This window comes from Pelobates fuscus, chromosome 1, assembly GCF_036172605.1.
Source record: "Pelobates fuscus isolate aPelFus1 chromosome 1, aPelFus1.pri, whole genome shotgun sequence".
In the NCBI taxonomy this organism is placed as follows: domain Eukaryota; kingdom Metazoa; phylum Chordata; class Amphibia; order Anura; family Pelobatidae; genus Pelobates; species Pelobates fuscus.
Genome location: NC_086317.1, coordinates 424108031 through 424133127, shown reverse-complemented (window position 1 = coordinate 424133127; position 25097 = coordinate 424108031). Strand labels below are relative to the sequence as shown.

Here is a 25097-nt window from a genome sequence, read left to right as displayed (position 1 = left end):
CAGAATAGATAAAAAGTAAAAACTAAATAAAAAAAAAACTAAAATAACAATCAAGTCCACGGATATCTATATGTCCCTATTGATTGGTGCTAGAAGGGTTCCGAGTGTTAACAGTGCAATCTCACTGATGTCCGTGACAAGTTGAGGCAATTATTTGAGGATTTTTGTCTCTCTTACAGAAGAGATATGTTTGGGTTTTCTGGTCTCCATTGTCATTATAGGGCTTTTTAATAGGCAGTATGATTGTGGAAATATTCTCTTTATAATAACACGACTCTAAAGCTAGTTTGTAATGATGCCTGACTGGACATCATTATCTAGTCTCAACGATAATCTGTTTTGCTTATTTTAATACTGTCACTAACTTTACAGTACTTGTAATTTACACATAGTACTTAAAACAAACCAATACTTCCTCCTATGATGGAAACAAGATGTGAGTATGTGATAATTAGATCTTAACGACAACACCCTGGGAGTGTTCTGAAAATATTTCAAATGCAGAAGAATGCTGACACGGTTATATAATGTATTAATTTATTATGTTACTTCGTACGTCCCCCAGCTGACACCCATGCCAAAAGGTTTGCATACAACAAAACTCAATATACCGTAATTGCAGACTCACTAACACTAAGTCACTGAATTTTACCCGCTGCAGGACAGCAAGGTGTGGATTTCTACATTCAATATTATTTTTCACATTCCACAAGTACATATTTGTTAAATACAGGGATAGGTAAACATAATATAAAAAAATCCTAGGACGTGACAGCTCCCTTTTAACAGCTTCTGAAGTGAGCTCTACCCGGACTAATTAAGTGACTTAGTAATTTATAATGTTCATTTTCTATAGCAGTACTGAGCCTTGCTTGCACCACAGTGTGTTATTGGAATAGCAGGAATTTCTGTAACATGTAGATCAGGTGACAGTTTTCTATCGAAGCAAACTGTACTATAACTCAAAATCTCTAGGTGAGCCCTCTATATGTATATGTTTGGAGCCTAATGGGAACCTCTGCAGGATGGCTGGGATGGGGAAATGTTGGGCTTATGGAGCAAAATCATTTTATTTGGTATATCATTTTTTAAAATTGATTTTCTATTATTTTGTTATTTTTGCTAACTTTTTTTTAAAACTGAAACTATATTATGTTGAAGATGAGAGATATTAACTGGTGTAGTAATTTACTTCATATAGACTAAAGGCATTGGTCTAACGGCTAGCTCCGCTATTCTCTTATTAAGATCTATAATTTATCTCTAATTTACACATATTTCCATAACACCCCGTCATGTCAAACATATGCTTTAACATTCCTTTAAATGGTCTTGTATTTTACAGTACAATGAAACCAATAAAGGTCATTTGAAAATACACATGGCCATGTTTACCAGAAAGACCTTTTTTGTGCCCCCGATGCAGAATTTAGCTCTTGTTAAAAGGATACCCCAAGTACAATAACGATTACAGTGTGCCCTGGTGACCACCCCAATGTAAGTAGTCAAACCTCTTGGTAAAAGTCTGATTTCTCATTTGGCATCTGCCTGGCGCATCTCACTGCCTCTCTCCTTCCGGTGCTAAGAGTGTCCGTTAGATCACCTGATCACTCTCAGCCAATGAGCTAAGCCCAGCGCCGCCAGGTGAGTTTAATTTATTAATTTCTCACTCTTAAGCAAAGGGCGAAGGGTTTGGAGGGACCCTGTACTATGACACTCCATCGTCAATTTGCTCCCTGAATTCTCGGAGTTCAGTTTCCTTTATTAGAAATTTTACTCAGAATTTCAGAATTTTGCCTGCTGCTATATGTTGTTGTTTTTTTTGTTTTTTTTTACTTGGCTTTCTAACAATTGTCTTGTTTTTGAGTGAGTCCTGGGAAGGTTAGTTAGAGGCCTCCATATTCCCCCGCATCCTCACTAGGCCAACGGCCCAGAAAGATTTCTTGCTTATCCACTTATGATAAAGTTTGTCAATCACATATGATTTAGTGTTTAGAAAGCTTTGTTAGCCATATTAATCATAATTGTGTTATCGGTATAAATATTGATTGTGGGATCACACCACCTCTAGAAATAGAAACTTGTTTGTTTCGGGAACCCACTTATTGACTTTCCCCTGAGTAATGTGGTGTAACTTTGTATGCAGCCCCGTTATCACTAGCAATTATGTCATCAATGATGTTACATGCAAGAAGCAGATGATCATAGGGTAGGCAGTGCCACGATTGAACACCCTAGTGTTAATCCGATTACTGGCATCATACTGGCCACTAATGGTTGTCCGGCATCTCTGAGACTATCCATTATGTTATTCATGTCTCCAGGGCCGGTGCTAGGATTTTTAGTTACACAGGCGAAGATGCATTTTGGCGCCCCCAACCCTCATTAAAAAAAAAAAAATGCATCTTCACCTGTGTGTCTTTCCTCCCAAGCCACAGGCACACAGGCATCATTTTTCAGTCACACAGTCAAAGTCATACAGGTACACTGTCATACAAAGACAGAAATAATCATACAGAGACATACAGACACATACAGTCAGAGACATACAAGCAGAGATAGACATGCAGGCATATAAAGACATACATGCATACAGAGGCATACCGTCATACAGACACATACATACAGACAGGCATACAGAAACATACATACAAAGACATTCAGGCACATACATACAGACATACAGGCATAAAGAAACATACATACAGAGACATACAGGCATGCAGACACATACATACATACATACATACATACAGAGGCATACCGTCATACAGACACATACAGAGGCATACCGTCATACAGACACATACATACATACAGAAACATGCATACAAAGACATACAGGCATACAGAGACACACACATACGTACATACAGAGACATAAAGGCATACAGTTACATACATGCATACAGAGACATATATACAGACATTCAGAGACAAACATACATCCAGTTACATACATACATGCATACAGAGACATACAGAAACATACGTACAAGACATACAGACACATACATACATACAGAGGCATACCGTCATACAGATACATACATACATACAGACAGGCTTACAGAAAAATACATACTCACACACACACACAAACTCACAGACACATACTCGAACACACACACACACTGACAGACAGACACACACACACACTGACAGACACACACACACACACACTGACAGACACACACACTCACTGACAGACACACACACTCACTGACAGACACACACACACACACTCACTGACAGACACACACACACACTCACTCACACACACTGACAGACACACTCACACTCACATGCACACACACATACACACACAGTAATTAATTATCTAAATTAAAATAAAAAATTCCCACCCAGCCTCCCTACCTGGAGTGCTGGCGTGGGTCTTTCATTGGTGGTCCAGTGGGGCTGCTGGGAGGCGTGCGGCTGCAGTTGATTAGGAGGAGGCGGCGAGGGAGCTCTCTGATCTCTCTGACCGGCTCCCTCGCAGGCTGTTTTCTGATGCCGCGGGAGCCGGAATATGACGTCATATTCCGGCTCCCGCGGCATCAGCAAAAGGCGCGCGAGGGAGCCGGTCAGAGAGATCAGAGAGCTCCCTCGCCGCCTCCTCCTAATCAACTGCAGCCGCACGCCTCCCAGCAGCTCCAGGGATCCAGGAGGTGACCAGGCAGGAGGGAGCACTTCCCTCCTGCCGGTCACTGGAATTTTGCGCCCCCAGAGCCGGTGCGCCCTAAGGCGGCCGCCTGTGCCGCCTTATGGACGCGCCGGCCCTGCATGTCTCCACTGAACTTATACATAGTAGCAGGAAGGAGTACCCAAAGTGATGTCAGTTTACTAGTCAACTGAAGCATCAGCAACATGTTAAAGGGACACTATAGTCACCAGAACATCTACAGCTTATTGTATTTGTTCTGGTGAGTAAAATCAGTCCCTGCAGGCCTTTTGCAGTAAACATTTTTTTTTTCTTAGAAAAGGCAGTGTTTACATTACAGCCTAGGGATACCTCCACTGGCCACTCCTTAGATGGCTACTAGAGTACAGCACTGACATTTTGTTTTTCCACCCTCTGCATGGAGACACTGAACATTCCCCATAAGAATGCATTGATTCAATGCATCTCTATGAGGAGATGCTGATTGGCCAGGGCTTTGTTTGGCTCCGCCCCAGCCCTCCTCCTTGGCTGAGATAATCAGAATGGTCAGGAATACACGTTTGTGTTCCTGTTCATAAGTGCTTCTAATACAATGCTGTGTGAAGTGAACAAGCCTTTACCAGATTTAAGACGCACTGCCAGCTAAGAGCGATGCTGGTAGTTCAGTATTGAATGGGAGCACTAACATCACATTAGATTTGAATAGGTTTTATGAGACAATGAGAGTTCTAAATGTGAATATTTCTAGTTATTGATAAGAAGACAACATGACCAATAGACGTGCAAATATATTTTAAGTAATTCGTAAGAATAAAATTCCTGGCAATCGTTGGACAAACTGATTCAGAAAATTAGCTTAGTTCACAAAAACAAATTGTATGATTCTAAGCCGGTTTGTTTGTTAACTGGCCGAATGTTCAGATATTAGTCAGATGGATGATTGCAAATAATCTTATTCTGAAGAATCACTTAAAACTAATTATCCTGTTTGGGGAGCACAGACTTGTTTCCGATAATAGGTTACAAGTGTCCAATGCTTTTTGTGGCTTTGTAGTATGTATAAAACTTAACTGTTCTTTCGCTCTCTCCATTATCAGATTGCCTGTTCAAATCTGCTGCAATAAATTATTCTGGCTGTTTCTCTCCTCACTCACTGCTGCTGCTGCTCTCACACAGAGTCTGCTCCTGCTCCCTGCTTCCCCTTGCAGGCATTGCTTTACATTATGCTGAGTTCAAGCAGGAGATATGCCAAGAGGAGGCTTTCCTGATAACAGACATGCAGACCACAGCATTCTTACCCTGATCATCACTGGCTTGGCACAGACTGAACTGATTGGTGGTGGTGGGGGTGTTGTTTTTTAACCTCTGATATTGGAAAAATCTAGACATTTGCCAGCACAATGTATAGATTAAATTTGATTCCATAGTATTTAAGATTAAGGTGTCATTTATCATGACAGTTACTGTTTAATTTGGAATGTATGAACTGACTTTGCCTTGTCTGAAGATGATTATGATGATATTTGCTAAATCTTTCATATAAATGTTAAAGAAAACAGAGCATTTCATGAAAAGAGGTTATAGGTGAATACATTCTTGACTGTTCCCCATTAAGTACTTTCACAATCTGCTCATGTCAAAAACATAGACCTTTAATTCTGAACTGACCTCACTTTTCAGGTCTCTCTTGTACTAGCAAAACCATTAACAGATTTATTTAACCAATCATTGATAACAGGAGTAGTCCCAGAAGATTGGAAGTTAGCGAATGTTGTGCCCATTCACAAGAAAGGTAATAGGGAGGAGTCGGGCAACTATAGGCCAGTAAGCCTAACTTCAGTAGTGGGGAAAGTGATGGAAACCATGTTAAAGGATAGGATTGTTGAACATCTAAAAACACATGGATTTCAAGATCAGAGACAACATGGGTTTACTTCAGGGAGATCATGCCAAACTAATCTTATTGATTTTTTTGATTGGGTAACTAAAATTATAGATCAGGGTGGTGCAGTAGACATTGCTTACCTCGATTTCAGTAAGGCTTTTGACACTGTTGCACATAGAAGGCTTATCAACAAACTACAATCTTTGAGTTTGGATTCCAATATTGTTGAATGGGTAAGGCAGTGGCTGAGTGACAGGCAACAGAGGGTTGTAGTCAATGGAGTATATTCGAAGCTTGGGCTTGTCACCAGTGGGGTACCTCAGGGATCTGTACTTGGACCCATTCTCTTTAATATTTTTATTAGTGATATTGCAGAAGGTCTTGATGGTAAGGTGTGTCTTTTTGCGGATGATACTAAGATATGTAACAGGGTTGATGTTCCAGGAGGGATAAGCCAAATGGAAAATGATTTAGGTAGACTAGAAAAATGGTCAGAGTTGTGGCAACTGACATTTAATGTGGATAAGTGCAAGATAATGCATCTTGGACGTAAAAACCCAAGGGCAGAGTACAGAATATTTGATAGAGTCCTAACCTCAACATCTGAGGAAAGGGATTTAGGGGTGATTATTTCTGATGACTTAAAGGTAGGCAGACAATGTAATAGAGCAGCAGGAAATGCTAGCAGAAGGCTTGGTTGTATAGGGAGAGGTATTAGCAGTAGAAAGAGGGAAGTGCTCATGCCATTGTACAGAACACTGGTGAGACCTCACTTGGAGTACTGTACACAGTACTGGAGACCCTATCTTCAGAAGGATATTGATACCTTAGAGAGAGTTCAAAGAAGGGCTACTAAACTGGTTCATGGATTGCAGGATAAAACTTACCAGGAAAGGTTAAAGGATCTTAACATGTATAGCATGGAGGAAAGACGAGACAGGGGGGATATGATAGAAACATTTAAATACATAAAGGGAATCAACACAGTAAAGGAGGAGACTATATTTAAAAGAAGAAAAACTACCACAACAAGAGGACATAGTCTTAAATTAGAGGGACAAAGGTTTAAAAATAATATCAGGAAGTATTACTTTACTGAGAGGGTAGTGGATGCATGGAATAGCCTTCCAGCTGAAGTGGTAGAGGTTAACACAGTAAAGGAGTTTAAGCATGCATGGGATAGGCATAAGGCTATCCTAACTATAAGATAAGGCCAGGGACTAATGGAAGTATTTAGAAAACTGGGCAGACTAGATGGGCCGAATGGTTCTTATCTGCCGTCACATTCTATGTTTCTATGTTTCTATGACTCTCTCCTCTGGTATCTCCCCAGGCATTTGCTAAAACTTATACCAATTACTACACATAGCAAAGCAAAGTAAATATGTAAACTTTCCTGCTTCTATCTCAACTTATTTCTCTAACTCCTTAAATGTTTTTTTTAAATCAGACTCGCCACCAGGGCATCCTCACCTAGATACGTCACCACCTCTGTTTATGGCACAACTCATTATCATATGAAGGTTCATCTCTGTATCTATTACTCATATGTTAAAAACACCAGCTATAGTTTCTAGAGGAAGCTTCCAAATAGGAAATTTATAAATATTTACCTGTAATGCATTCTCTCAATTGCTAACGATACCTAATCACTTTAAATTAATTTGCGTCCCTAAAAATAAACCTGCAGATTGGAATCTTACCTGAAAAACTGGATTCTATTAAAGAATACGCTTCTGCCTATACCCTCAACCACCCATTCAAGATTTCAGTGATGAGTTGCACATATCTGTAAATAAAGTGGGGTGGCTCCCTTCCAAAACCAGTTTTGTTGGTTTATTTACAGTGATACATAATGATGAATCTTGTAATTAGAATAAAGTAATTATATGGGTTGAATATAATTAGTGATGACATCAGCTGTAATACAAATAGTAAAAAAAATAATAATAATAATGAAATAGAGTCTTCACTCTCTCAGTACATGCTGTGTGGTAAGGTACATTAATGGCAACTCATTATGTCGTGGTTTAAAATGAGATGAGAATTTTATTGATGAAGGGTGTCATGTCAAGGGTGCATAATTCATTGCTGCACTGTAGAATATTGCTATTTAATACGATTGGTGGGATTTTATATGGGTCATTTGATTGTATAGGAATTTGATAGATGTCAGAAGGTCTACAAAATAAATTCCTCTTTTGAATCTGTGACTCTAACCAGAGCTCATCAAGAGTGTAATTCAATGTAAACTCACTGACTAATCAACCATATGTCTGTATCCCCTTCTAGATAGTAGATTCTATTGATATGCTAAGTGGCCATTAGCAACCAGGACAATTCTTTAATTTTTCAATTAATTAGATGCAGTTAGATGCAAGAATTATCTCTGTGGCAAGCACAAGAGAGAAAATAAAATAAGATTTTTCTTTGGATTGGTGTTTGTCTGAAGCACAAGGTTGAGGTCACTTATTGTTCCTATAGGTACACCTTACCCCAGCCTGTACAACCCCTGGGCCGGCTTAGAAACTGGAGATGAATACAGGATATATCACTGCAATGATGTGAAAATGTCTAGTGTGCTTGTGTGTAAGTTGCCATCTTACCTTGCCAGAGCCCAACTGGAAAGAGAATAATGTTACTTTACCATCTACGTGAGTAGTTACCTTTTCTGTTAATTTATCCTTTTTATTTGTAACTGTTGTTGGTGTGAATATTTTGTATATCATTTGTTTTTGTATGCACTGTGATGATTTGAAAATTGCACAGATATTGTGCTAAATTGTATTTTGTGTGTTTATTTTGGGAAGGAGGCACCAATTGACTTGGTGGTGGTAGCGTTATACTACTTATATTATTATAATAAAGTAGGTGGTGTTAAGGAAAATTTGAATTACAATTCTCGGTCTAGTGCAGACAAATAGTGTTTAACCCTTACACTGCAAGAACCAAGTAGTGCACTCTTGGAGTAGGGTGCATTTGTGACAAAGGGTACACATTACATGTGATTAGTCATTAATATAGAATTGGTTGGATAGCTTGGACTATTTAAAAACCTTTAGGGGTCCTAACTTAACTAAAGACTCATGTCAGCTTTAACCTCTTAATGAACAATGGCATATCATGCAAGTCATAATAACATAGTGGGATTTGCCAAACTCCGTGGCATGATAGAGTTAAAATAAGACAAACAGGCCGATTTTATTATAGTATATCATAATATATAACAATAATAAAAACAATGTTTATGGCTGTACTCTCATATGAGCTATTTTATGTCATGGACAATAGTCATATTAAAGCAACAATGTGCACAGATGGGTGTTGTGTCACAGACTAGAACAGGGGTAGGCAACCTTTCAGTAGAACTGTACCAAAATAGGATTTCGAAGTCTCTTGGCGTGCCGGTCCCCTGTTTTAAAATTGAGGTGCGTATATTGCTGTACTTTGCTTGTGTTATTTATGGGTGCAGCAGTTGCTTTGTAGCGTTGTACTTGTGTATTTGTGAGCTGTTATATTGTACGGTATATGTTCATGAGTAGTTTGTGAAATTGTATATTATCCCTATGAAAGTAGGCTGTGTCTGGGGGTTGCTTGTGTAATATGTCACAATGTGTGTTTGGTGTGTGTATGTGTGGGGCTGCTTAGGGTACTTCATGTGACAGGCTGCTTGTGGGGTTGTGTGCATGTATGTGGATTGTCAGTGGTGTTGTGGTTGTGGAGATGTGTTTGTGTGTGGGATGTTTGTATTATTTGTATGAATGGGGAGTCTGAGTCTGAAGCTCTGTGTATATCTAGCAGTGTGGGTTGCTTCTATACGAGCTGAAATGCGTAAATTGAGGATTGCTCCTAACCTTTCAGTTTGCACTAAGGACTCTTGATGGGCCAGAGCCAGTTAAGGTTTGGCAGCCTTGAGTGCCGTTTAACCCCTTCCCGACCTTGGACGTATCAGGTACGTCTGACAAAAAAAAAGGGTCCTTAAGGACCACGGATGTACCTGATACGTCCGTGGCTAATTAGAGTGCTGCAAGTGATCAGGTTCACTTCCAGCCGCTCTAACAGTATTGCAGCAATGCCTCGATGTTGAGGCATCGTGCATTACCCCCCCGACTGCCGGGTTAATAAAGTAAATAAATGTAAAAAATTAAATAAAAAATAAAAATATATATACATATATGTGTGTATATATGAGATATATATACATATATTATATCTATATATAATATGTAGATATATATATATATATATTTTATATATGACATCATACTAAGTGTACTTTTTTATTAATATATTAGAGTAAAATTACACACGTGTATATATATATATATATATATATATAAAACTATATATAAAACTATATATTATTATAAAAATAAATAATTAATTAAAAAGAAATAAAAAAATTAAAAAAATGTAAAAAATTATATATATATATATATATGTCATTTTATTCTAACTGTATTTTTATATTAGTATATATATTTATATCAAAATACACTTAGAATGAATTTATATATATATATGTATAAATAAAGAAAAATAATATGAAATATACATATGTCCATAAACATAATTACATAAATAATTTCATAAATATATACGTAGACATCAAATATATAAATATGTATATATACATTTAAATTCTACGTGCATATTTATGTAATATTTTTACATAATTAAGTATTTTTATTAATTGCAATTTGGGGGGACCTGACTGACAATCCAGGCCGAAAGTCCATTTAATATGCTAGCACTATATTTAACCCTGTAACTTTCCGAGACACACTAAAACCTGTACATGGGGGGTACTGTTTTACTCGGTAGACTTTGCTGAACACAAATATTAGTGTTTCAACAGTAAAACCAGTGGCGTACACACAATCCATGGTGCTCTGGTGCGAAACTGATCTGTGGGCCCCCCTCCCACTCCCTCCTCCCTCTCCCCCCCTCCACCCCCGACAGACACACACACACATACATACATGCATACACACACATAGACACATACAGACAGACAGATACATGCAGACACATGCATACAGACAGACAGACACACACACATACATACAGACCGACACACACAGACACATACGTACATACATACAGACCGACACACACATACAAACAGAAAGGCACACATACACACATACAGACACACACACAAACACACAACACACATACATTCAAAGACACACACATACAAACAGACAGGCACACATACATACAGACACACACACATACATGAGACACACATACATACATACAGTAACACACATACATACAAAGACACATACATGCAAAGACACATACACACACACACACACACACGACACACATACAAAGACACATCCACACAGACACACACACAAGACAGACAGACACACAAGACATACAAACAAACACACCCACACACACAAAATATTTTAGTCACCCTCCTACCTTTTAGGTGCAGGAGGGTGACATAACCTGGGGTCCAGTGGTGGCTCAGGTTAATGGGAGTCAGAGTTCCCACTCTGACTCCCTCCTCCTTCCTCCCGCATGGTCTGTGTGTTAGCTGGGAGGAGTGACGTGCGGTCACTTCCTCCCAGCTCGGTGTGATTTCATCACAGGGGGCCCGGTCCAGCGCTGACCAGGCCCCCTTACAATCCACATCCATCGGGTGGTCCTGACAGCATGGGCCACCCGATGGACCCCTTGGACGGTGGCCCCGGCGGTTTGACGCGTGGGCCGGTCACAAGGGTCTGCAGGGTGGCTGGGCCCCCTGGAGTGCTGGGCTCGGTCGCAGCTGTGACCCCTGCGACCGCGGTATGTACGCTGCTGAGCAAAACATATCACAGCGATGATATTGTCAGTGAAAGTGACGTTTTTTGTATTTTCCCCACACAAACGGCACTTTCACTGATGATATAATTGTTGTAATACGTTTTACTGTTTTTAAACACTAATATTTGTATTCAGTGAAGTCTCCCGAGTATAACAGTACCCACCATGTACAGGTTTTATAGTGTTTTTTATAGGGTCAAATATAAGGCCGTGTTTTCACATTGAAATTTGCCAGATTGGTTATGTTGCCTTTGAGAGCGTATGGTAGCCCAGGAATGAGAATTACCCCCATGATGGCATACCATTTGCAAAAGAAGACAACCCAAGGTATTGCAAATGGGGTATGTTCAGTCTATTTTAGTCACAAACACTGGCCAAAGTTAGCGTTCATAATGTTTTTTTGCATTTTTAACACACAAACAAATATAAATGCAAACTTTGGCCAGTGTTTGTGACTAAGTGGCTACTCAAAAAGACTAGACATACCCCATATTGAATACCCTGGGTTGTCTACTTTTCAAAAATATATGGTTTGATGGGGGTAAATTACAATGACCGGCTTCAAAAGTGTCCCAAATAGGACATGGGTGCATGATGACCAGCTGTGAAAATTCCAAGTTGGAAAACTGGAATGGGCACCCTCCAAATAAGGTCTTTAAGCCCCCAGAGAACCCAACATACCTATACATGGGGAGGTATCACTGTAATCAGGAGATGTTGCTGAACACATATTGGGGTGTTCTTTGGCAGTAACCCTTAAAGTTCTCAGTACATGTATTCTTAAATTGCTATGTGTGTAAAATAAAATCGCCAATTATTATAATTTTTTTTAAAAAATTGGGCATAGATTGGTGGTAAAATGGTTGTTTAATACCTTAGGTTGTCTTTTAAAAAATATATATACATATGAAGGGTTATTGAGGGATTTCTGACAGATATCAGTGTTACAATATAACTTGCATACATTTTGGAAAAAAAAAATGGTTTGGAAATAGCAACCTGCTACTTGTACTTATAGCCCTATAACTTTCCAAAAAAAAAGCTAAGAACATGTTATGATTGGGTATTTATAAACTCAGGACAAAATTCAGAAACTATTTAGCACTGGTGTTTTTGGTGGTTGTAGATGCGTAATAGTTTTGGGGGTCAAAGTTAGAAAGAGTGTGTGTTTAAAAATAAAAATAAAATAAAAATTCCATCATATTTTATAACTTATTTTATAGTAAATTACATGATATAATGAAAAAAAAATGGTATCTTTAGAAAGACCATTTAATGGCTAGAAAAACGCTAAATGATATGTGTGGGTACAGTAAATAAGTAAGAGGAAAATTACAGCTAAACACAAACACAGCAGAAATGTAAAAACACTCCTGGTCCCAAACGGTAAGAAAATTGAAAAGCGGTCTGGTCACTACGGGGTTAAAAGAACCTCAAGTGACATGCATGACCCATGTGCTATAGGTTGCTGACCCCTGGACTAGACTAAAGCAAATAGATTGGTCATGAATTTTTTTTTTTTTTTTTTTTTTAAATATGTCTATTAAAGGAGTTTCTTTGTGTGAGGCAGGGAGAGTTACATGCCATTGCAAATGCATTATATGTTGATATGTGTTGTAATATTGTTTTTTTTTCTAATTGTTCCTTATGCACTTCAAATGCTCCTGTTACAGAGGAGCATATTACATATCAAACTCTTTAAAATCATATAACATTTAAAATTAATTTGTAGTTAGCCCTGAACAGAAATTCATACACAAAATGCTTGCTTAACAACTGGGGAAAATGTGTCAGTGTGCATATTTGTACATTGTTTGTATGCTAAATAAATTGTTGTTTAATGTTAACCCCTTTTTAATATTGTTTAAAAAAAAAATAAAAAATGTTTCTGTCCCCTTCTGCCCCCATCCCATATGGGATTCTGGATCTGCATATCCTGCTTTTTTCTGTGCTTATGGGCTACCTATGCATCAGTATACATAAAATGTGTTATGCCAAAAAATTTAAACAAAACACAAGTTGGCATTGAAGGAGCTAATAAATCGAATGTATTATCTGATTTGCAGCACATTCTGGGAAGACATGTGTCCAGTAGAAGATAAGATGAACATCTGGTTGTCCAGATACGTTCTTATCTCCAGAGAGATACAATCTTTCTCTGTGCAATGGTGACAGCAGCAGAGTGTGACCATCAAAGTGAAACAGATAGCATCAAAAATACATTTCGCAAGCAACATGTTACAGAGCATCTCATGATTATCACTTCTCGAGCCCAACACTTCCTCCCTCTGCTCCTCCTTCCATACAGGGCTAAAGTCCATGATGATAACTCAGTTAGATATTATGACAGAGCTATGATTGTGACATAAGGTCAGGTTGCTCTCAGGTTACAGCTGTGGTCCCATCCCTCGGTGAATTAAGACAATGACCTGCGCTTTGACCTATCTACTCTCTTCCCCAGCTGCCCCAGCAAACAAAGGACACATGTCGGGAGTAGAGCTCCTCAAGATGGCCATAAGCCACCAACTCACCGCTCTAAACACCCTCAGGGATTTGTTTGAGAACCGGTTTTCCAGCAGTTTGAGACAAGGCTATTTAAAAGGGGACTTGGATACAACATTGCAGGTGATGAGCTCTTTGTCACTGCTCGGTGACAATGCAGAGGTGGACGCTTCAAGCGGTGGAGAGTGCAGCAACAGCAGCCAGAGTCTCATCAGTAGCATGGACCAGACAGATCAGGGAGCACAGGGTCCTGGGGAGCCCCAACCTTCTGCAGCCCACACACTAAACAGTGCACCCCAAGATGTCAGCTCCGCAACCAGCTCCAGGACTGCCCCAACACTGGCACAGATTGCTTCCTTAAACAGGTTCTTCAGAGTCCTTAAATGCACGGTGCAGCTATTGTATGTGGAAATAAAGGCACTCAGCCATCTCCCAGGGGATCCTGTAATTACCATCAGACTCAAAGTAAGTCTTATCTATCTATCCACTCGTGGCGTTAGCCTGCCACCTAGTGTTGAATGATAAGTAATGCGCAGAGCATGTTGTGTTATGGAAATGTATCAATATTACACTGTAGTGTTACTGTGAATCACATCTGTGGTCTATAAGCTGGACTATCCTGGACACTTATCAGTTCTTCATGCTGATTGGTAGAGCATGGACAAGTAGATAGCAAGCATATGCTGCACGAAGGAAATCCGTTATTTAGTTGCTTTCCCTCCTACAGCATATGAATTCTGTATACTGCAGAGCAGCATTCTTCATTTACTATCAGTATGAAAAGGTTATTTATGTCCAAGAAACTTTATTGAATATGATAAAACTTGGAATCTGGAACATTGTTTTAATCTCTGAGCTAAAACTGTTGTAAACTGAGAATTCTATCTGCTGGGCATACGTAGATTCAATTAGCAATGAACTAGATATTTTAATAGATTTAAAAAAAAAAAAATGTCATCTTTTTCCATCACTATCCAGTATAGCTTTGTTATCAGTATTTCATAAATCTCACATTTTGTTCAATGCATTTACCTGTAGACCCATGACACAAACAGGGTTATTTACCAAGTAGTCAATTCTATATTCACTTTGTCTCCTTTGGTATTACATTTTAAATTGACTTTGAATTCACTTTGAATTTCCAGAAATGCTCCCTTTAGTGAGTAAAATGTTTAGTTTCTTACTGAACACCTCTGAAGGGTTTTACAAGACAACACAGCAACTTCATTGTAGTTGCTGGGAATGTTTTACTTTGGTACGAATCCCCGGGCATAAACAAACATTGCCATTCAAATTATTTATCGTTTTAAAGAGGCAGTAAGTGATGACAAACCGATTTGGGCAAAGTGCACGATAATTATCAAGAGCCCTGCCAAGATGGTGCCTCCATTTCTAACATTAAAATTTCAATTTCTAACTTTATAAAAACTAACCCTAAAATCTCCAAACCTTACCCAAAAATGGTAACCAAATGAGTCAAAAATGACACGAAAATAAATTATATTCTGATGATGCTGAGCATTTGTGATGAGCCAAAGGCAAAACTCATTGGTGTTTAGCATATTTTTACGAGTGCATTATTTACTAACGGACTCTGTTCAGACAGTGATTTGATGACAGGCTTGAAATATTTATGCCAAAATATATCTACATTATTAGATTTTTTTCACTAGTTTGACTACTCTGAATTCACTCAAATTTATAAAAAATACACACTTTAGTTAATAATCTTGTTCAAGCTTTCTAGACAACTCAGCTCTCTTTTTTGGGTATTAAATAAACATATACAGTAACATAATATATTGTTTAGATTGACTTTAGTGGCAAATGGACTATTTTTTAATTGTACCAATTGTTGTACAAAGTACCATTTATCTAAATGAAAATGTATTCATTTAAAACCAAATTGTTGTGAACTGAAAACCAAATTGCAAAATCATTACAACCACTACAGTCCGCTGTAGTAGTTATGGTGCCAGGAGTATACTGGCCCTGTACTCCAGTAATGGGCAAACTGTTTAGCAACCTTACCGGCTTCACCATCAAAGCTTCTTGGTTTTCTAGAGACACATTTCAGACTTCTGCAGAGCTGCAGACTTCCAGAAACTGAGGTTGTCATCATTCATTGGCTGAGAGCGTCAGCTGATCACTCTCAGCCAATAACTGGCATTCTGTGCAATGACATTTGCACAGAATTAACATTACCCATGCCAGAACTCTGGCGTGGTTAATGACACCCCAATGATAACCCCATAGTGAAGTTACGACTCCAGCCGCAGAGGAGTTATACTCTGTATGCACACTATCTCATAGTGAAACGCTGCACACACAGACTCCAGGAACCATGGCCACTTCAAATCACTGAAGTGGTCATGGTGCTTGGAAGAAGTGGTCGTGGTGTTTGGAGTAACCCTTTAAACACCAAGTCTCCAACTCAGTTGGACTATTATGGCTTATAATTTGCAATTTGGTTTACATTTAATACAATTCAGTGTTTAGTGAATAAACTTGTTTCATGTCAGGTAATTTAAAGGTTGTCATGTATACCTCTATATTATAAAAAAGTGAGTATTTTTTTTTAGCCGATAGATAATGAAAAAAGAAAATGCTGAGTATGGAAATTTCCCGGGCTGGCTATTTAACCCTTTGTTTAACAAGTAGATTGCCAATGCACTTCATTGTTTAGTCAATAAGCCCACATGGATTGTAAATTATTATATTCATCTTTTGTGGAATCTTTTGTGAACAGCCATGTTTCCTCTACCTACTTCGTCCTAGCTTCCTGCACCTAGCTTCCTGCACCAGAATTTTGCACCAGGCTATTTAAAGGAAGTTAATGTATCTCTAATAATGAAATATTCAAGTGTTGCTTTAAATTTAGGGCCTAAAATGTGTAAAACAGGAAGTCACTCAGTCAGGAAGTTTTTTCATCTATGGTCTCCTTACCATACTTCCATTTCGTATGTTGAGGGACCTCTTTGGCCATTCCAATTTTTCTCATAGAGAAGCAATGGAGTCCTGCTCTACATGCATGGTACTTGCCATGTTTCGTCAATATAATACTTCTCATAGAGAAGATTCAGTGTCCTGCTCTACATGTACGGTACTTGCCATGTTTCGCCAATATAATGCTACTCATAGAGAAGTATCAGGGTCCTGCTCTACATGCACAGTACTTGCCATGTTTCGCTAATATAATGCTTCTCATAGAGAAGATTCATGGTCCTGCTCTACATGCATGGTACTTGCCATGTTTCGGCAATATAATGTTTCTCATAGAGAAGATTTGGGGTCCTGCTCTACATGCATGGTTCTTGCCATGTTTCGCTAATATAATGCTTCTCATAGAGAAGATTCGTGGTCCTGCTCTACATGCATGGTACTTGCCATTTTTCGCTAATATAATGCTTTTCACAGAGAAGATTCGTGGTCCTGCTCTACATGCATGGTACTTGTCATGATGGGCCAATAGAATGCAGAAGCATTAAATGAAGTGATTTGCTATTTTTTCTCAGCTAATCTTTGTCCTCACATTGCTTTTTCGTGTAGCATGTAGGTATTCCTTTTAAAGCTGATGAGTTAATGAGACACATGCTGATTTCATAACTTTGTAATGTTTAGAGAGCGGGGTTGGCAATTTATTAGGTTGAGTACAGTTTTGAGTGAAAAAACAACCCTAGCGAATGAGGTTCCTGTGTGCTAACATATAGTTTTCGCTAATATAATGCTTTTCACAGAGAAGATTCGTGGTCCAGCTCTACATGCACAGTACTTGCCATGTTTCGACAATATAATGCTTCTCATAGAGAAGATTCGGGGTCCTGCTCTACATGCACAGTACTTGCCATGTTTCGCTAATATAATGCTTCTCATAGAGAAGATTCAGTGTCCTGCTCTACATGTACGGTACTTGCCATGTTTCGCCAATATAATGCTACTCATAGAGAAGTATCAGGGTCCTGCTCTACATGCACAGTACTTGCCATGTTTCGCTAATATAATGCTTCTCATAGAGAAGATTCATGGTCCTGCTCTACATGCACAGTACTTGCCATGTTTCGCTAATATAATGCTTCTCATAGAGAAGATTCATGGTCCTGCTCTACATGCATGGTACTTGCCATGTTTCGTCAATATAATGTTTCTCATAGAGAAGATTTGGGGTCCTGCTCTACATGCACGGTACTTGTCATGTTGGGCCAATAGAATGCAGAAGCATTAAATCAAGTGATTTGCTAATTTTTCTCAGCAAATCTTTGTCCTCACATTGCTTTTTCTTGTAGCATGTAGGTATTCCTTTTAAAGCATTAAATCAAGTGATCTGCTAATTTTTCTCAGCTAATCTTTGTCTTCTCATTGCTTTTTCTTGTAGCATGTAGGTATTCCTTTTAAAGCTGATGAGTTAATGAGACACAGGCTGATTTCATAACTTTGTAATGTTTAGGGAGTGGGGTTGGCAATTTATTAGGTTGAGTACAGTTTTGAGTGAACAAAACCCCTAGCGAATGAGGTTCCTGTGTGAAGTGGCATGAAACGCGTCAGGGTCGCCCTTCATTTTGTCCCCCGCACGTTCATATATTTAAATTTCTTCTTCAATAAAGGAATATTTTAATCCGTTTTTTTATGGAGTATGGCAATCAAGTCCTGTATGCAGGACCCAGCAATAGTGATGAAATGTATGTGGGAGAAACCCCATGTGTGCACTTGGGATTGCATAATGAGTTAAATACAGTTTTGAATGAATAAAACCCTAATGAATGAAATATTATATGTCAGGCATGTCTGTGTGTCACACCCGGAGAAAATTTATGGGAGAGCTTTACATTTCCCCATAAACATCTGCACAACACGTTTCCTGTTATTTGTTCCATCAGAAGAGAAAGACTAGGAAATAAAGATAAAATATATTTTAAAAAAACAAAACAAACAAACAAAAAAGTCTTTTTAAAAAGGTTTGCATGACGGTCAATCTTAATGATAACTAATCTATGTTATAAGAACCACATTTTTAAATCTGGTTTCCTAAATGATTAAAATACGGCTGCAGCAACTAATTAATGTTGTACAAAACACACATACACAAAACACAAAAAAAAAAACCCAACATAAACAGCGAAATAAAAATGCAGAAGTCACCAGAGTCAAATGTTTAACAAGAGTAAAGTTCGCCTGTGACTCTTGTTATTATTTACTGTAAATGCAGTAAGACTGCAATTGGAATTCACCATACAGTTACACAAACACCATGTCATGCTGTAATAAAACTCGAGTCCAGGGATGTATGACCAGACCTGGAGATATCTGGAAGCTGAAGGATCAATAGGAGACAGAGATACTAAATAATTCTTTCCTTTGGGGGATTTCACTGACACCCAGCGTAGTTTAATGGACTGAGAGTCTGCCAGAATACAGGAAGTGCCTTTAGCGGCTGTCTGATAGACAGTAACTATAGGCAGTTTTAGTCCTTCAAGGTAATTATTACAGTTTCTCTAAAACTCCAATGTTTTATACTGCAGGACTAAGGAGGACAGGGACACTGCACCCTGACCACTCCAATGACATGAAGTGGTCTGTGTTACTATAGTGTCCCTTTAAGTATTTGTAATATTAAAAAAAAAAATGTATAGATATATTGAAGCGCTATATTTCGAGTGAGTGCAATAAAAAATATAAATAGTGATTTGACCCTAAATGTCTCACTTATAATAAGTTATATGATATTAAAATTTTCAACAATCCAGTTTGTATACCTTAAAAAAACAAACTCAGTAAATATACAAAAAAGTGTATGACCTTTTAACTAATATAGTGCAGAAATGTTGTTAGAACATACTCCTGTCCTGTCCTTGGTGATCACCAGAATTAAATAACATGACCTTGTAGTTCTATCCAGACCAAGACGAAACCCTTTAAAGTAGACACACCATTGAAAAACAAATAAGGGGGTCAGCTTAGGAAAGTGTTTGATTCTGTATCACAAGAGAAATTGTTTTATAATAACAATCAATAAAGGAGTCTACGGGGAGTATCATTAATTACCAATCAAATATGGACAACTATTAAGTAACGTCATGAAAAGCTGTGGGAAAGCATATAATAAATCATTGATGTAAAACTTATCTAGGGGGCATTACCAGATGGGATCTCCTCAGAGTAGGAGGGTATAGGGGTAAGGTTTTGTTAGAATAGGAGAGAACAAATGTGGTTGTGTGCCAAGACGATGTATGTGGCGCTCTGGTATGGTCATGTGCTAAACTACGTAGGTCCATGTGATGTACATGGTTGTTAGTGTTATGATTCAGTTGAACATAAGTTAACCCTATCAGTGATGAATTGTTTTTCAGGTCTTACATTAACTCTTTTAGGGATGGAGTGTTAGTCAGTCTCATATTAAACCTTACAAATGTCAAAAATAGGGCACTCACATATTCCAGAGCTATTAGAGCTTTTGTGATATTATTTTTAATAACACATACTATAATTTCAGTGTTATAATTAATGAATACTATAATATTAATTCATTTTTATTTCACTCCCCTTTTTCTATATTATAGGATAGCATTGAATTTAGAAATGTCTGTACCCACATGACACTACAGAAAGAAGACCGACTGTTTGATCAGGATCTGACTTCGGCAAATGAAATATTAAGGACAATAATCACAGATCTGCTGCAAGCGCTCTCCTCTTTTACATCTGAATTTATAGAAAAAGTTACCAATCAATTAAATCAAATACTGCAAATATTGCAGTTCTGATAGTCTTGTAGTAATGTTTTTTTTTTGTTTCTAATTCCAATCCAGTGTTATATTTTTATTATAGTATTTGTATTATAAATATTGTACGTATTTGGGTTTATTTAAAACTGATGTAAATGTGAACTAGCTGACAATGTGCCAATTTGTAAATTGTTTGAAATTACAGTATCTGTGTAAATAACAAATTTAATCCGTACCTTATAAAAACTTAAATATACTTCTCAAAATGTTTTTACCTTATTTCGATAGCCTCCTTTTAGTGATCATTTAGCAACGTGAAAGGGGCCTTGAACTATTGAGCTGAATTTAATGTAATTGTAAAAATAAATGGTGTGTGAAACAATAATGATTACTATTAGTATAAAAATATCACTTGCGAGGTCTCTCAACTATTCCAATTTCAGTGGGACAGTTGTGTTTCGGGAGACACTCCAAGCATTTCACAAAAATGTTACAGCCCTAAGCACCACCATAGCTTTAGCTTATCATAACAGCGGTGACATATTGATCAGGCACCTGCAGTCTCACTACTAAATTCTCTGTGAAATTAAATCACTTTTTTTATGCAGCCCAAGCCACACCTACCATGGCTATGACTCATACAGCCTCCCCGGTTTAATTTTTCCAGCACAGCTTTAGGAGTTCTAACATCCTGCTCAGTTAATTAAGCATTTACACAAAGGCTGCAGGCTCCACCGGACATTTACAGAGCAGGGAAAAAGAAATGCTAAGTTTAACACGCAGTACACACTGTGTAATAAGGGAAGCTAAAGTAATAGACTTATTTTTAAGAAAATGTGTTGGGATGCTGTGAGTAACTGCCATGGTAGATATGGCTAGAGCTGCAAAAACAGTGATTTAACTCCTAAATGGCAGAGAATTGAGTAGTTTTATTGAAGGGGCACGATCTATGCCCCAATGTGCTTAGAGGGTACCTTTACAAGACAGTACAGGAAGGTTAAAGGGACACTATAGTCACTAAAACAACTTTAGCTTGATAAAGCAGTTTTTGTGTATAGATTATGCTTCTGATGTTTCACTGAAGAATTCACTATCATTTAAGAGTTAAATCACTTTTGTTTCTGTTTATGTAGCCCTAGCCACACCTCCCCTGGCTGTGACGGACACAGTCTGCATGAAATAAAAATGGTTTAATTTTCAATTACATACAGGAGGGTCTGTAGGGTCTAGCATGCTATTAACAGAGCAGGTAAGACATTCTAAATTAAACAGAATTTACAATAAAGGAAGTGTAAACATTAGATGACTCTTTACAGGAAGTGTTAAGGAAGGCTGTGTAAGTCATACGCAGGGAGGTGTGGCTAGTGCTGCATAAACAAAGTGATTTAAATCCTAAATGGCAGGGAATTGAGCAGAGAGATTGCAGGGACATGATCTATACACCAAAACTTCATTCAGCTAAAGTTATTTTAGTGAGTATAGTGCCCCTTTAATGCTTCTTCTCTGTGTAAACAAATGCTTATACAGTGTGAGCATACTAAATAAACCCCCACCTACAGTATCAAACCCACTTACAGCTTACAGTGACTATACAACTGGTATGACCTTAGGTAGCAAGAAAAAGAGGCATAATTCAGCCAAATTGACACTGAATTATTTCCTGCAGCAAACACTGAAGTAGCATTTATTGAGGTGCCAGGAGCTGTCACATGTCTGAAACAAATGTATCCCCTTTAACCCCTTAAGGACACATGACATGTGTGACATGTCATGATTCCCTTTTATTTCAGAAGTTTGGTCCTTAAGGGGTTAAGGATATATTATTTTCATGATACCTGCTCTTTTACTTAGTCGATTTATAAATACTTTATTTTTCCATGATGTGTGTGGTCGTTCTCCTCCAAGGCATGGGCTTGGTCACATCTTTGGCAGTCTTGTCAACATAGCAAAAATAAAAAGTAGTGTTTCCTTTGCACCTCCCTGCTGATTACAGTATGATGCTTTGTTGATCATGGGTCCTTAAATGAAGCAGATCAAGACCTTCTCTCACAGCATGTACTGGTTGTAAAACGCAATCTATAAACACCATCACATGTTTTAATTCACCATGAAAATCCTGTGACAAGTAGCATACATAAATGAAAAAAACAACAAGAAAGCACAAAATTCAATATATTACCAGATACAAGACAGTACAATAAAAATTAAAACATATCTAATTAAAAAAAACAATAACAAGGAAGTAGCTCCAGCCAGAAACTCCCCTGTGAGTGCCTACTCTCAATGCATAAAAATCAATAACAGTAATATGTAAGGCTAGCTCCGCAACCAACTACGCCACAGCTGCACGATCGAAACAACTCAGACCACTTACCACACTCACCCTCGTCCCTCACAACAAATGATTAGCCCGACATCAACAGAAGATGGTCCCCACGCTGCCCATTGATGAATAGTGCATCGACCAAACCCATAGGATGCCTAAGCCCCAGGATTCGCCCAGGGATGTAATGATGCGGCTAAATCACTATTAATACCGCACTCAATCGCATACAGTATGCGTCAAAAAGAGCATAATCAATATGGTGAAATGCAAAAATTAATTTATTATACACTAATAGAAAACAGAAAAGAAGAAAAAAAATCAAAAAAGAGGACAACTATTGCCAAATGTACAGAATGGTGCACACTCTGTTAATTCATTGACTATGCAAAAGTTAAGAAAAAATTCATAATATATACACACAAAATATACACAACGTATCATATATACACCCTATAAATATAACTTGATGAATAATAATAAATGGTAGTTCATATACAGTTGATCAATCATTTATGCTTGGAAATGTTGGAAAAAAAAACTGTGTGTCAAAGCAGAAATAGATGAAAAAATGAAAATATAAAAAACAGGTGAAAAAAGTAAAAAAAAAAAAAGAAAAATAGAAAAAAGAGATAAAAGTAAAAAATTGAAAATAATTATATAAGAAAAAAAGTTTCTTTTGAGCAGCTTTGTGAATGAAAAATTGGTTGGATCTCACCATAAATCACTTGTGGCTGTAAATATAGGGTGCAGAGCGAAGACCTTGGGCATTTCAGTCCCGAGCACGTAGCCCAAGCAGCACGAGACAGGAAACGGACCAGATGGGGGCTACACTACATCACCACTCATCTAAAAAGCTGCACTTCCTTACTCAAGAACACAGAGAACTTTACCGGTCTGCGTTATACCCATTCACATATATACAGAGTAAGGAAGTTTGCAGGTTTTTAAGATGAGTGGTGATGTAGTATAGCGCCCATCAGGTCCGGTCACCGTTTCCTGTCTCGTGCTGCCTGGGCTATGCGCTCGGGACTGAAATACCCAGGGTCTTCGCTCTGCACACTATATTTACAGCAACAAGGGATTTATGGTGAGATCCAACCAATTTTTCATTCACAAAGCTGCTCAAGAGAAACTTTTTGTCTTATATTATTTTCAAATTTTATATTTTTATCTATTTCTTCTATTTTTCATTTTTTTTTTAGTTTTCTGATCAGACTATAAATTGCTATCTAAGCATAAATTATTGATCAACTATTGGTGGATCCACCGGACTGTATATCAACTACCATTTATTATTATTCATTCAAGTTGAATAATTGAAAACTAATTTTGAGATGGTATATGGTCCCCTCCAGACTAGCCCACATCTTCTCCATGAGCCCTGAGACATGTTGGAGATGCAACTCACATGTAGGAATTTCCCTCTATATTTTGGGGTGATTGCCTTCTATTAGCACCATATTGGAACACGATCCAAATCCGATCCAATGTTATCATTTCCTTCTTGAGTTGCCTTTTTCGAAAGTAAGCCATTTTAAAGGGACACTATAGTCACCCAGACCCAGGTCCCTCAGGTTTTAACACTTCACATGTAAACATAGCAGTTTCAGAGAAACTGCTATGTTTACATAGCAGGGTTAATTCAACCTCTAGTGGCTGTCTTCCTGACAGCCGCTAGAGGTGCATCTGCGACGCTGAATGCGAAATTCACATCCAGCGTGCAGAACATCCATAGGAAAGCATTGAGAAATGCTTTCCTATGGACTGTTTGAATGCACGCCCGGCACTTGCCACGCATGCGGATTCCGTTCCACTCGGGAGCTGTCGTCAGCGGGGGAGGAGAGGTCACCAGGATTAAGGTTAGCTGCTGAAGGGGTTTTAACACCAAGGGAGGGGGACCCTGAGGGTGGAGGCACCCCTAGGGTACTATAGTTTTCCTGACACTATAGTGATCCTTTACGTTAAAGGTAAGCATAATTTTATTAACACTATACCCTCTACCGCCTTGTTCTATACATGGAGTAATAGTGAATCTTGTAATGTTCTTAGAAACTTCATATATAATAATAATTCTGTATATACATTCAGTAAATGTGCACCCACTTAACCAGGTATTAACTGAATAAACTGGATTCTGGAACTGCATATCATGAAATGGATTAAATGCAAATCTACGGA

At 38.1% G+C, this 25097-nt stretch overlaps 1 protein-coding gene across 1 annotated transcript in view; it reads left to right on the top strand.

The window, feature by feature from the left end:
- Window positions 1–13441: 13441 nt before the first annotated feature.
- Window positions 13442–25097, top strand: part of DLEU7 (deleted in lymphocytic leukemia 7) — a 372098-nt gene continuing 360442 nt past the window's right edge. The window contains exons 1-2 of the mRNA XM_063444848.1: window positions 13442–14339; window positions 20429–20658. Coding sequence (XP_063300918.1) covers window positions 13797–14339; window positions 20429–20632 — 747 coding nt within the window. The 5' untranslated portion in view covers window positions 13442–13796 and the 3' untranslated portion in view covers window positions 20633–20658. The remainder of the gene's footprint in view (window positions 14340–20428; window positions 20659–25097) is intronic.